General features: G+C 36.6%; 1 protein-coding gene across 1 annotated transcript; it reads right to left on the reverse strand.

Annotated features, from left to right (window-relative positions):
* Positions 1-508: 508 nt before the first annotated feature.
* On the reverse strand, positions 509-12753 carry LOC107681422 (unconventional myosin-Ie-like). The gene is made up of 27 exons (XM_016477720.1): positions 12328-12753; positions 11115-11252; positions 10635-10724; positions 10173-10267; positions 9981-10068; positions 9121-9210; positions 8399-8530; positions 8059-8193; positions 7835-7967; positions 7490-7686; positions 6922-7002; positions 6747-6833; positions 6577-6663; positions 6392-6484; positions 5863-5948; positions 5423-5504; positions 4971-5176; positions 4721-4865; positions 3926-4040; positions 3560-3729; positions 3266-3411; positions 2683-2829; positions 2419-2576; positions 1791-1865; positions 1508-1700; positions 960-1129; positions 509-866 (listed from the first exon to the last, which is right to left on the reverse strand). Exons 1-27 carry the CDS (start codon positions 12328-12330, stop codon positions 790-792), a joined length of 3219 nt encoding a protein of 1072 aa, XP_016333206.1. The 5' UTR covers positions 12331-12753; the 3' UTR covers positions 509-789.
* Between the last annotated feature and the right edge of the window lie 970 nt (positions 12754-13723).

A 13723-nucleotide genomic window follows, 5' to 3' on the forward strand; every position in this document is an offset into this window, starting at 1 on the left:
TCAAATGAGAGGGTCCATGTGTTACCGTTGAGATCAGCTCTTCTCTATGCTAGTGTTCTCCTAAACGGTGACAAAGTTGAAACGATCTGATATTTTATCAAATATACACGTTTGAATTTTTAAATATTTTTCTGAGGGAAAATGAAACCACTCCTGCCCTACACAGATTTTTGTCCAATCAAATGCCAACTAGATTAAGTCCCTCAATTTTGCTGTTTCATTACAAAATTGTCTACAAATGAGAAATTGTGCTTGTCAAATGAATTAACAGGCCTTTAAGACATTATTTTTGATGTTTATACTGAAAAAAGTTTACCAAAAAATGGTTCCATTTTATTTTTTTCTCCAAGTCTCTGAAAACAGCTTCTCTGATTTTATACAATTGTACAGTATCAGTACAAAAAAAGGTAGAAATTGAACCTTTAAAATACAAATCTAGTAAAATACATTAAAATATTTAATCTACTTTCCAAAAAACACATTTAAAAAAAATAGTGTTTTACACTGGGTAACATGGTGAAACAGCATTATAGTTTTTTTTCTAGTTACGTCTAACATTACTTTCTATTAAAAAAATTAAAAAATGTCATCTGATTTATGTAGGTGGTCTAATGTAGCAAGTTAGCAACACATCTTTGTCAGGGTGGCACCTTTTGCACCCTGTGTAGTAAACATCAGTGATCTTGGGGATATGATTCGGCACAAAGTGGCTTTGATATAACGCTGATGCTTTGTTCTTCGTGATAGAATTTCTGCAGTGAATCACATTCTGTCTAATAGCATGCCGGTTTAGATCTTCTCGACGTAGTTGCCAGGAAACATGCCTTCCTTCCCTCGAAGACAGCCTTTCCACCAACCTGAAGGATCTGGGCAGACAGCACATCTTGGGTTAATGCAGCACTCGCTAACCCAATATAATCTGTATAAAATTCACTTTTAATGTTATAAAAATAGATTACCTTCATATGTGATTTCTATGATATCATCTGCTTGAAAGCTGAGTTCATCTGTGTCCTGAGCATCATAAGCGTAGATTGCTCTGCACTGTGGTGTGCGGGGTCTGGGTTTGGGTTTGGGTCCCCCTGAACCTGGAAGAGGCTTGCACTCTTTTGAACGTCTGCGATGCATTCTGAGAGAAAACAAAGGGAATATTTCCTTTGAAAGACTGAAATAACAATTGTCATTCAAATCAAAACTAACAATTCTCATAAAAACTGAAACTAAATTTCTATGACTAAAAATTAAGTAAAATAATTAAAAAAAAACTAATACTGACAGAGTGAAGATCAAATTGAATTCAAATGACACTGAAAACAGAAATAAAAAAATACTATAATAACCTGAATGACAGAATTAATTTCTTAAAAACGTGTGTTACAATTACTAACATACTGATCTGTGAGTCCCAGCCAAACAGGATTTAAGATTGTAAAGTCTTCAGTCAGTATATAGTTCTTCTAATTGCTTGTATCTGAATTTCTTGCAGTCAGTTGATCCGTCATCTCACCCAGCCACGCCCTGATCAGGAACATTCATGAAGCCCATATCAGCGTAGGTCTGGCTCTCGCGTTGACTGCGGCTAGATCCCCGGAGTCTGGGAAGGGTGGGCTGATCCATACTGGACTGCTGGCGGAGCAGAGAGTTTCTACCTGCATGCTGCCCCTGGGTTCCTCTTCCTCGACGATCAGACTTAGGAGGCTCTGAAATCACAGGCCATAGGAAAATTTTTAAACTATTTCTAAAACAGTTTAGCTGAAACTTTTGCGAAATATGCAAAATTGTGGTCTTACCACGTGAATACTGGCCTACATTGCGATTTTGGTTCCCTATGTACCTGCTTTTTCGGTTGTCACGGCGAGTGGGTCCTGCAAAAATTATAATTATGACATATTAGAAAAAAGTCTTTCATCTCACTTTTGAACTTTCTAAAAATCCTGGAAGAAAAATATGATTGTTTTCACAAAAATATTAAGCAGCACAACTGATTTTAACATTGATAATAATAAGAATGTTTATAAGCATATTCATGTTTTTTATGCACCAAATCAGCATATTAGAATTATTTCTGAAGGATCATGTATCCTGAAGACTAGAGTAATTCAGCTTTGCATCACAGGCATAAATTACATTTTAAAATATGTTAAAACCAAAAACATTTATTTTAAATTGTAATAATATTTCACAGTTTTTTTACAGTATTTTTGATCAAATAAACACAGCCTTCATGAGCATAAGAGAAAAAATCTTACAAACCCAAATTTTTGAATGGGGATATTTCTTCATGATCTCAAAATTGTATGCAAAATGGGTGTCAATTTCTCAAGACCACTAAACTGTGATTCTATACCCCAAAAAGTATAACTTGGTGTTGTATTTAAAATATTTTTACTAAAACACAAAATTTCATCACAGACTCACTTGCGTTTTTAGGCAGACCGGGTCCAATACTGACAGTCAGGACTTTGCTGCTGGGCTTCAGAACTGCTTCATCACCCTGACCCATCTGAAACTGGATCTGTCGAGAGCCAGCAGATGAAAATGGACCCCATCCTCCTTTCTTCACCTTAAATTCAAGTCTGATAGAGAAAAATGTTCAATGTTGAAATTATAAGACCAACATATCCTACTTTTCTGAATAATACAGCACATGGTCAATTTCTCAGTGAGGGAAACATTGCTCACAGGTTGTTAAACTTCAGCGGCAGCTTTTTCTGTGTTTTTTCCTCGTAACGCTTGAACAGAAGACTGAGGAACTCGGTTTTAAAGACAGACTGCAGCACACTGTCGTATTGATCCTCGTGCAATATGAAGAGGTCATCCTGTAAAGTGCTGAGGAAAGAGAGATACAATAACTGATCAATAACCCATCGTCCATATGCAATTTAGAAATGATAAAAACCTGCTTAAATACTGGTTTAAAGGCATCATTCACTTACCCACATGTTGTTCCAAACCTGTATGATATTTTGAAGAATGTAGATAAGCAAAACTTCGACAGTATTGAAAAAAATACTATGGAAGTCAATGGGAATCAGAAATGGGTTAATAACATTCTACAAAATATCTTTTGTGTTCAGCAGAGGAAAGAAATTCATACAGGTTTGGAACAACTTGAGGGTGAGCAAATGATCACAGAATTTTGATTTTTGCTGAACTTTATTTTCATTCTACTTTAAATGTATGATTTATTAATCATTTTGAAGCTTTGATGTAGGGAGATCCTTCAAGGCCTAAAGGTTATCATGAATATTACATGATAGAGTACCTAAGAGAGACAGACTGGATCTTTTCCACCTCTATTTTTCTCTTCAAGACCTCCCGAATCTGGCCTTTCTCAGGACCCTGTTTCACCTTCTCACGTCCAATCAAATAGAGGAACTTTGGGGTGAGAATGAGGTCACGCTTGACAGTCTGTGGGTGTTGAAACAGCATGTGAGTATGTGTCAGATTAACTACATGTGCAGAATAAAACATCTGTCGGTTCAGTAAACTAGCACAAAATACTACTAAACAGTTACTCAGGAAGTTTCAGAATGTTAAAGGGGACGTTGAGTCAAACCTTAAATCTGCGGTCATATTTGACCACCACGTCAGCAAAATCAACCCTCTCCCTACGACCCAAGAACTGTCGAATCTCTGGATGGTTGTCCATGCCAATGTAGTCTCCCATGAAATTGCGGTTCAGACTGTTCTTTCGTCTCTCCTTCTTGTTCAGCAAGAGATCAGAGGCTGAAAGCATTACAGAATCGGTGTGATTGAAAATGAAGTACATTTGATTCTATTCCAAATGCCCTATATATTAGATTTGAGTCTTTTTGTCCATTTTTATTGACTGATACAGAAGATGGGATACAAAGAGCAGTGGGATCTGGACTGAATTCTTTTTCTGCATGTATCAAAGAGAGGAATCTGAATGAACTCTTACCTTCCTCTCGCATCCGGACGTACTTGCGCACAGCGATGTGTTTGCGCCAGGCTTGCTGGATTACCCGAGCATATCCGTTGTATTTCCTTTCCCTCATCTCCTCCAGCAGGAACAACTAAAGATTGACATAATCTCACTTATTTTTCATAGTCATCGCTGTTGAATATCAACAAAATATTTCAGAATATCAACAAACTGCAATCACAAAATGACCAAAGCAACTTTGAGAAGTGTGTCCACTTTGTTAGGTGTGTAACAAATGACACACTATACTCTATGCACTACATACTCAATCGTCTAGTATGCAAATTATATAAGGTTATTTAGTCTTGTCCAACATTTCACAATTTTTTTGGTTAGTCAAGTGCATCATCTGGGCATTAGAAATTACTTATACTAAAAAACAGCATACTGCATAAGTACGTGAATTAGGACACACCTATAGTGTCTATTCTATATACAGTATAAACAAAGTTTTGAAAAAACATAGTTCTACAAGAAGCCATGTGAACCACAGCTGAAGAACATTCACTTAATAAGTCTGAATGACTTTTAATCTTTTGCACATCGCCAAAGTAATGCATTTATGTAGCCAAACTGCAAAGTAATTCAATTTGTCCATGACTAAAATAAACTGACCCACCTCTAAAAAATTGAGTTACAACAGCAAAAAAGGGACATAGTCCCAAAAGTTCAGTTAATGAATTAGGTATTTGAAGAAAACATCACATTAAATTACAACTGTAACATTATCTGTTCACATCACTACCTTCAAGTTACAAAAAAAGTACATACAGATTCTGGGGCCTTGATGAAGATTTTGGTTTTGCCCAGCTGGTACTGGTCTGAGTCCATGTTGACAGATTTTAAAAGGTGCAAGACACCCTGTTTCTCATCCCCTCTCCACTGAGGCCATGTTTCTTTGGTCAAGATGGCATATCTGAGCAAATATATATATTATGTCACAGTTTTTTCCAACTTAACAAAATTTCCATATATAGCATTTAGCATCTTGACATTTGGCATTGGTAAGAGCTGATTGTACCTTTGCAGGAATTTCTTGAAGACGCGTCGGAAGGCATAGCCAGCCCTGCGAACCCGGATGTTCTCCCGCAGTCCCAGATATTCTACTTGGTGTTTGGCGCGGCTTTCCTCCCAGTCGCGAGGCTTTTTGGTCTCATTGGGCTTGATGCATCGAATATAGTGAGGGGTGCATTTCATTAATGTCTGGACCAGATTATTTGCCTGTTTCTGTAAGGGGAGAAGGGAGAAAAAAATAAACAATTGCATAACACAAATCTAAGAGCATAACATCACATTCATGTATCATACAAAACTGTAACTATACACAGCATACAGCACCCTCGCCAGGCACTAAATGCAAGCTGGCCAAGTAACTTTGTTAGGAACTGAAACATAATACACGGTTTAAATCAAATTGTAGGAATATTTCTAGTTAAGTGTGCATTTCTCTGTTTTGTAAATCAGTTCTTTTACCTTAATCTTTGAACCTGCAGTGGTGGGACGGCCCCGTTTCTCAGCCTCAAGGTTCTCTGGGAACAAATCTCTGATGAAGGCGCTATGGATATGACCAGAAAAAGAGAACAATCATTTCAAACATCTCTGAAGCCCTAATACTGTTTATTCTTTACCAGCACATGGAAGACATAATCAGAGTTGCCTCTAGTGAAGTAATACACCACAGAATATCTCTCACAAGAAAAAACAAACAACCTTACCATCCTCCATAAAAATGCTACACCATAACGATTTTATGATTTATTTATGTGATTTATTATTTCATTAAGGAATTACTGCCGGACTGCAGATGTTCTGCATTGGTGCATGAGTGCATTTAGGGGCTTTTAAAAAGCTTCTGCTATAATCCAGCTGACATGGGCTAAAATACTAGTAAATATAACCACATGACCACTTACAACTCACTGCTCTGCATGAGCTCGATGATGTCATTGAACAGCACATCCCTGTTTCTCTCACAGAAGCCGCTCACATCATACGACACCTGGAAATAAGGGCTCTTATTACTCTCACCAAGAAGTGAATCAATATCAGAGTGACTCTACTCGCTGGAATCACACTAAAACACTCAAGGCATCTAAATTCAGAACACAGAACTCTTAATGAAGAATTAATACACCCTTATTGACATTTATTAGATATTTTAGCATTGTGCTTTTATCTTATTAATAGGAATTCTGATCATTTTTGCTCTGTTTAAAACCATGTTTAAATCCATTCTGTAAAAAATCCCCAAAATTACTGCAAATTTCAAACTGCTGTCAAACCAACAATGTACGTATTTATAGATTTGAAAAGTTAGTGCTGTTTTATGGAACCTATCAGGTGACAAAAAGATTTAAATTAAAAAAATATTAGTAATAGTTTAATTTATAAACAAAGGTATGAGACACACACACACACACACACACACACACACACACACACACACTTCATACACAGGGTCTGATCTGCACCCTCTCCTTTTGCATGCATGGTGGCGCACACATCATCCAGGATGCTCATGATGCCAGGAGGATTCTGGGTTATTAAGATGCCCATTAGATGCCATTAGTTGAATGGGTGTTGTTATGCATATGGAAACCGGTTGATGCTACAAAGTGTAAACTCACCAGTTTGGACTCAATTAAATCACATACAACTTTGTTGTTAAAGTATTCAATGGGTGTCCATTTGATTCCCTCCTGTACGTACTCTTCCTGCAAATGAGATGGAAAACATCAGCAAAAACCTCCCTTGAGACCTATGTGTGTATAAGTTTATTAAAAATCGTTATTCTCACCTGCTCTGCTTTTAGTGTGAGCTCAATAAAAATCTGCTGCAGTTTTTCATTCACAAAGTTAATGCAGAATTGCTCAAATCCATTTTTCTAGAGAGGTAAAGGCATGTGGTTATTTATAAAATTAATATGACGAGTAAAAAGAAGAGGTGCATTTAGAAAACACAAATTAACTCACCTGAAAAATTTCAAAACCATAGATGTCCAGAACTCCAATGTTGAACTCCTCGTGGTCTTTCTGCATTGCCTTGTTTATGGTCTTCAAACACAAGCACAAACTAATTTAAATGACTTTTCTTTTGCTTTTTGAGACATACAGTATACTACCATTCAAAAGTTTGAGGTCAGCTTTTTTTTTTTTTTTTACTTACACTCATTAAAGCTGTACTTATTTAATCAAAGTAAAGTAAAAACAGTAATATTGTGAAATATTTTATTTTTATTCTATTTAATTTTCATCAGCATCATTCTGATATGCTAATTGGTGGTCAAGGAACATTTCTTAATATGTTGAAAACAGATGTGCTGCTAAATATTTTTGTGGAACCGTGATTCTTTGATGAATAGAAAGTTCAAAAGAACAGGATTTTTTTTGCAATAGCAGTCTTTTGTAACATAAGAAATGTCTTTACTCTCACTTTTCATAAATCAAAGGCTTCCTTGCGGAGTAGTACTCTTTTCTCAAAAAATTAAAATACAATCTTACTGACCCAACACCATTTTTATAGTAATTGAAATTGACTCACATCAACCAAGTAGTCAAAGAGTCTAGAATACAGGGCTTTGGACAGGGCGTCTCGGGTGAAGGAGGCCTGCTCCGTGTTCAAGGTGACAGATATAGTCTCCGTTTTGCCACCCCACTTGCTGTCCATGATGCGACTGGTCAGTTTGCTCTTTAGACCATCCTGATTGATTCCCAACAGGTAAGACGGGAATGCCAGGACTGCAGCGGAGTGAGAAAGCTAATTCATTATGCAGCTAAGATAAACATCCTTACACAAGCTCCTCAAGAATTGCTTGGTTTGTACTACTTCTCACGTGGAATCGGATACACAGACCTGCTAAATGATAAAATGCAAGCATAAACTCACAGTCTTCACTCTCCACCACAGCATAGTTGCCCTCCTCTCTGAAAGTGATGTTGCCAAGATGGAGGATTCCTGCCACAATCTGCAGCACAGTGTCCTGTGCATCCAAAGACAGGCCGACCACCGACATGGCAGCCTAAAAATGCAATATATCATTTATGTTTATACTGAATGGCAGTAACACAACCAGAAGGTTTCTATCAGGGGATTCAATGCTTCACACCCACCATTGTGTCTTGAAACTCCTTCTTGTCATTAACGTCCTCCACGGTGTATGTGTCAGACTGGTTTAAGTAGAAGTAGTAATCAGGGGTAGTGACGCCTAAATTCTCTCTCTGCTCCTTGGTGGCTCCTTGCAAGAGCTGTTGCAGAAACATTGGTAACAACAACAACATACAGGAATTTTATCCAGTTTCAGTAATCTACTAATATGACACAATACAATCCACAATTGGCCTAAACTGGATTAAATCACACTGCCGTAACATGACACACAACAATTTGCCAACTTGCATAACACATCACACACCTTTTCTTGGATGTGTTTCTATGAGTTCACAGCTTTACCTGGTAATATATATGGAAATTCCTTTCCCCATGGTTCTGAGACACTACTCTGGATTTTTCCAATAGGAAGTTGGAGATCTTTCCGCCATCAGGTTCTCCTCCTCGGCTGAACTGAATTTCAAAATATTTTCCCTGAGGTATGAAATAAATATATTATGCAGTGAACTCAAAGCTTGTGCACTGACATTATCGCATATGCATGTGCAGAAAAGAAACGAACAGTAAAGCCTACAACTTCAGCCTACACACACACAAACTGCACTCCTACAAGCAAATCCTGCAGCCAACAAGGAGCCAACAAGCTAGAACATGTTGAGAACCAGCATGCTCCAAATGACATTCTGAGAACTGGATAGCACACTGATTCTAGGGACTAAACAGCAGAGAGTCTTACATGTTCCTTCTAAAAAATATGTAAAAAAAAATACATAAAAATAATAATAATCTTAAATATTAAAATTATTTAATTTCAATATTATTTTATCAGTTACAAAATCTATTGATAAGATACATATTTCATTATATGTATTTTTTTAAATGAACAATTATTAATTATATATTTTTAAATACTACAAAAATAATTCTATTGATCTCTCTCTCTCTCTCTCTATATATATATAAAATAAACATTCTGACTCTAAATAACGGAATAAAATGATCACATATAATAAAATGATCTAAAATACATTTCTTCTGAGACGAATCATTGCAGCAAGACTTACAAAGCGACTGGAGTTGTTGTTGCGGACGGTTTTTGCATTCCCAAAAGCCTCCAGGAGGGGGTTAGACTGGAGAATTATCTCTTTAACATGCTAAAAGAGGAAACAACATGACATCACAGACAGTTCAAATATGCCACGTAAGATATGTACACTAAACACTTCATTTGTTTGAATCATTAAATTTTTATAGTTGCTGATGCTGACTGGCGATGAACTGTTCAGTGTCACAGAGGAACAAAGAGATGATTGTCAGATAACGGTCTAGGTGATTTCAAAGGTACTACATTTCACATACAATGAGCACAGAATGTGGGCAATATTAACAAAAGAAACAACCACACCCATGGGTTCACATGAATTTTGGGTTGAGTTCAATCAGGCTCTCTATAAACAAATGGTCTTCTAACAAATGGATTACCAAACCTGTTTGTTAGCCAAACCTGTCTGACCTAAAATATTTACTTGAAGTACCCCCTAAGATTTTAAGTGAATATTTCAATAATTAAAGCAACAAATTTGCATGTTCACCGTTTTCTGATGTTTGGTTAATGGTCACTTATCATCAAAGTCAACAAATGAAATATTTCATCCTTTTTTAGTAATTTATTTTGATTGTTTTTATTTTATATAAAATGTTATTTATTAAATATTATATTTAATGCAATACTTAATATTAGTTTAATTAATATAATTAACTTATTAGAAATGCAATAAATTATATTATTTATATTTTTTTATTATATTTAATTATTCATTAATGAATATATTTAAATTCATTATTAGCTTTTTGTCAAACCCTCCTGAAGTTCCTTCCCAAACCCCAGTTTAGGAACCCCTGATCTAGCAGATGATAACCTCACCTGAACTTTAGGTCCACCTCCTGAGACTTTGGAGATGTAGCTCATAATGTACTTGGCTGCCACTGTCTTTCCAGCTCCACTCTCTCCGCTGTATTACAAACACATTCAGATCACATATAATACAAACCTTTGATGCCATACAATACTTTAAAGGTGCCTCAGGGTGCGGGCGCCAGATCCTTGATCCCTGACCTGATAATGACACACTGGTTCTCGGAGTCAATCATCATGTTGCGGTACATATTGTCGGCCAGAGCGTAGATGTGGGGGGGATTCTCATACTGCGCCTGCGAATGACAGAATACACACACATTACAGGGTTAAAAGTCACATTTGCATGAAATTGAGGTAGAGGCATTATTCCGTAACCAGTAACACATCCTGATTTGCATATGCACTCTCTATGATTTGGCCATCCTGGGGAAGACGTTAACAAATACAGATTTATAGGCAGTCTTTGCGAGCAAAATGGCAAGTCTGGACATGCAGTGGCATTGCTCTTGCTCTACTCCGCCTGGCCACATCTAAATGACTTATCCTGCGGAAATGATTATTCATCTGAACTTTAATTCCATTTAGTATCCATGTAATTAGAGCATGGTACAGTACAGAACTATGTACCGGACACTAATAGAAAATGCATATTGTACTTACGGCTCCCTGATACAGTTCAATCTCACGATCTGTGAAATATGGCAGCTGTTTAAAAGGGTTCACTGATATCAGCACAGACCCAATGTATGTCTGAAGAGTTGTGGTTATGGCAAAAATAAATGAATTTTATTCCTGTGATGCCAGTCTTCAGTTTCACGATACTTCAAAAATCATTCTATTATGATTGATGTTTATCAAGAAACACTTCGATTATTACCAAAGTTGAAAATGGTACTGCTTAATATTTCTGTGGAAACAAAAAATTCTTCGGCAGATAAAAAGTTCAAAACAAAAATCTTTCGTAACATTAGAAATGTCTTTACTGTCTCTTTTGATCCCTGTAATGCGTCATTTCTGAATAAAAACATTCATTTCTGAATAAAAAAGTGACTGACCCTAAACTTTTCAACTATAGCGTATATTTAAGTATGCCAGACCAAATAACCAAATAATGATTGTTTATTACAGACTTAAGGATACAAAAATGAAGTCATCCATGTATCTTTTCTTCAGGTTATCTGTGATGCCATCTTCACTGATCTTGGAGAGGAGGACCATGTCGTCCACACCACTGACCTTCACATTCTGGGTCTGCCAGTGATATTTCTCTTTGCTCCCCTGTGCAAGAGAGAAAGATTATTCATACGGTCACCTGCGATTGAATGCTGACATACTGTTGGGTTACATAAAGATTATTTAAATGCATTTTGCTACTTTATGCATTTGGAGGCACTGCATTAGACAAGAGAGCTGGTGTTGAGCAGAATTAATAAGTTAACAAGTTAATTAAAGGGTTAATAAGTGTAAGAATATACTGACTGACTAAGCCCAGCAACTCTGCACAGAGGAGGAAATGACATTTATTAAATACTTTCTGTTATGAGCACTTATGAAGCGTTAAAACCTCTGACACTTTGACAAGACAGGGCTATTACAACAACAAAACTACTCCTGTACTTTAAAGCTATACAGCTTCATGAGCATGCCATTAAGTCATATACCATATGCAGTGCAGCTATACAACAAAACAAAGAAACGTGAGCCATATTTCTTTCCCTCAAGCCACAAATAAAGGCAAATACTTAGTCGGGAGATTAAGAATTAAGTATGGCCAATTAAATCTGTGATAAATATAGTAAGAGTATATTCTCCTTGCACAAGTCATTAACAATAATTCTGAGGAAAATTTGGGCTCCCCTCCCAGATCCTAAATAGAATGGAAAAACGACTTTCAAAATTCAAATTATTATTATTACTATGTGCTCTCACTGACATTCAACAGAATTGCACAAACTGGACAGATTTCCCTGGTCCTCTCGTGTATTCTAGGAATTTCTAAAGTTACTGTGCTTATTTTCTTGTCAGTTTTCTTCGTTATAATGTCCCCAAATCCGAGTTTGATGGAGTTTTTGGCAGGCAAAACGTACACCTAGATATCTGTGTATTTCATAAGTTATCCCTGGACTATTTCTTCAGGCCATACTAATGATTTGATATTTACTTTGCTAGACAGGAAAATAATGGAGTAAATGTCTAAAATTCGAATGATTCTTCCGATAAATGAATTTTTGTTTTGTCGACAGTTAAAACGCAACTTCTATAGTAGTAGACACAGAGCCAGCTGCAGCTTTTAATCTCTTAACTCAACTTAAAATGCTTTTAATAAGTTATGTTGGGTTTTAAAAGCACTTACCATGATGAATTCAAGGTACTTCCTGTATTCACACCCTGGGTAACTTTCAGTCCCGTGTGGACTCTTCGAGGAAATCTCGCAAGTTTCAGGTGAAACTCCAGGATTTAACTAGTCGTCCATTTGATATTCCACCTATAACCTTAGATACGATTTCTTATTTCTATCCAAAAGCGTAAACGACTCTGGATATAGTGTTTCACGTATCGGAAACACTTGTGAAACGGATGAAATAATTGGTTTTACGGGTGTTGTCCATGCATCGGCAAGTGTAGGCAGGTACTGGAGAGTTTTTCCTTCTTTCTGTTGCGGAAGGAATCGCAGATACTTGCACATAACGGCGCCACCCCACGAGCCTGAGCGGATTTACCTGCGCCACAGGTAATCACAGCACACTACAAACACAGGAAAATCAGCCTCTGGGCCAGGGCTGGAGGCCTGGAGCTAGTAAGGTGAAACCATTTAAGTGCCTCACAATCATTTACAATTATTAGTTATTTACAAACGTAGAAATAAAATGTTAGAAATGTTATTTATACAATTTCTAACTACCCTACTCGGTGCAAGTCTTTTTTTTTTTCTGATATCCATTCTCCTTTAAACCAGCAGACGTTTTTAATGTACTTTTTATTTTAACATCCACGGTTAACCATAGTTTTCACTAAAATAACTACAGTTATTGCTAGTACAAAACAAAATGTATTTTGCAGTAGTAAAATGTAATTAATAAATGCAGCGTTTTGAAAATGTATTATTATTGTACGAAATACTATTATTTATCATTATTTTTACATTTATTATATTTTCGTAAGGGATCTGCCCAGACATACACTACACTAGAATTTCAATAGTGGTATGTAGGATTGTCATATTCACATTTGCACCAAAAAAATTAAATAAAAATATCAATCACAGGGTCTCGAAAGACTTTTTAAAAAATATACAATTTGTGTAACGGGAACATTTAATTTATTATACAATGGAACATTCACAAGGAAGGTTATTCACATGATCTTAAGAGCTGGCCCGTTTTACAAGTTTCAAAGGAAAGTCTGACGTTGAAACAATAGAAGTATAAAATAGTAAAGAGAAAAGATAAGCTTGTTGAAAACGTACACATCGTCTAAACCAGTGGTTCCCAACCCTGGTCCTGGAGGTACCCCAACACTGCACGTTTTGCATGTCTCCTTAATCAAACACACCTGATTCAGGTCATCAGCTCATTAGTAGAGACTCCAAGACAGGGCTGTCCAAACTCGGTCCTGGAGGACCGGTGTCCTGCAGAGTTTAGCTCCAACCCTAATTAAACACATCTGAACCAGCTAATCAAGCTCTTACTAGGCATAGAAACGTCCAGTCATGTGTGTTGAGGCAAGTTGGAGCTAAACTCTGCAGGACA

The sequence above is a fragment of the Sinocyclocheilus anshuiensis genome, unplaced genomic scaffold (genome assembly GCF_001515605.1).
Source record: "Sinocyclocheilus anshuiensis isolate Anshui unplaced genomic scaffold, SAMN03320099.WGS_v1.1 scaffold2066, whole genome shotgun sequence".
Lineage (NCBI taxonomy): Eukaryota > Metazoa > Chordata > Actinopteri > Cypriniformes > Cyprinidae > Sinocyclocheilus > Sinocyclocheilus anshuiensis.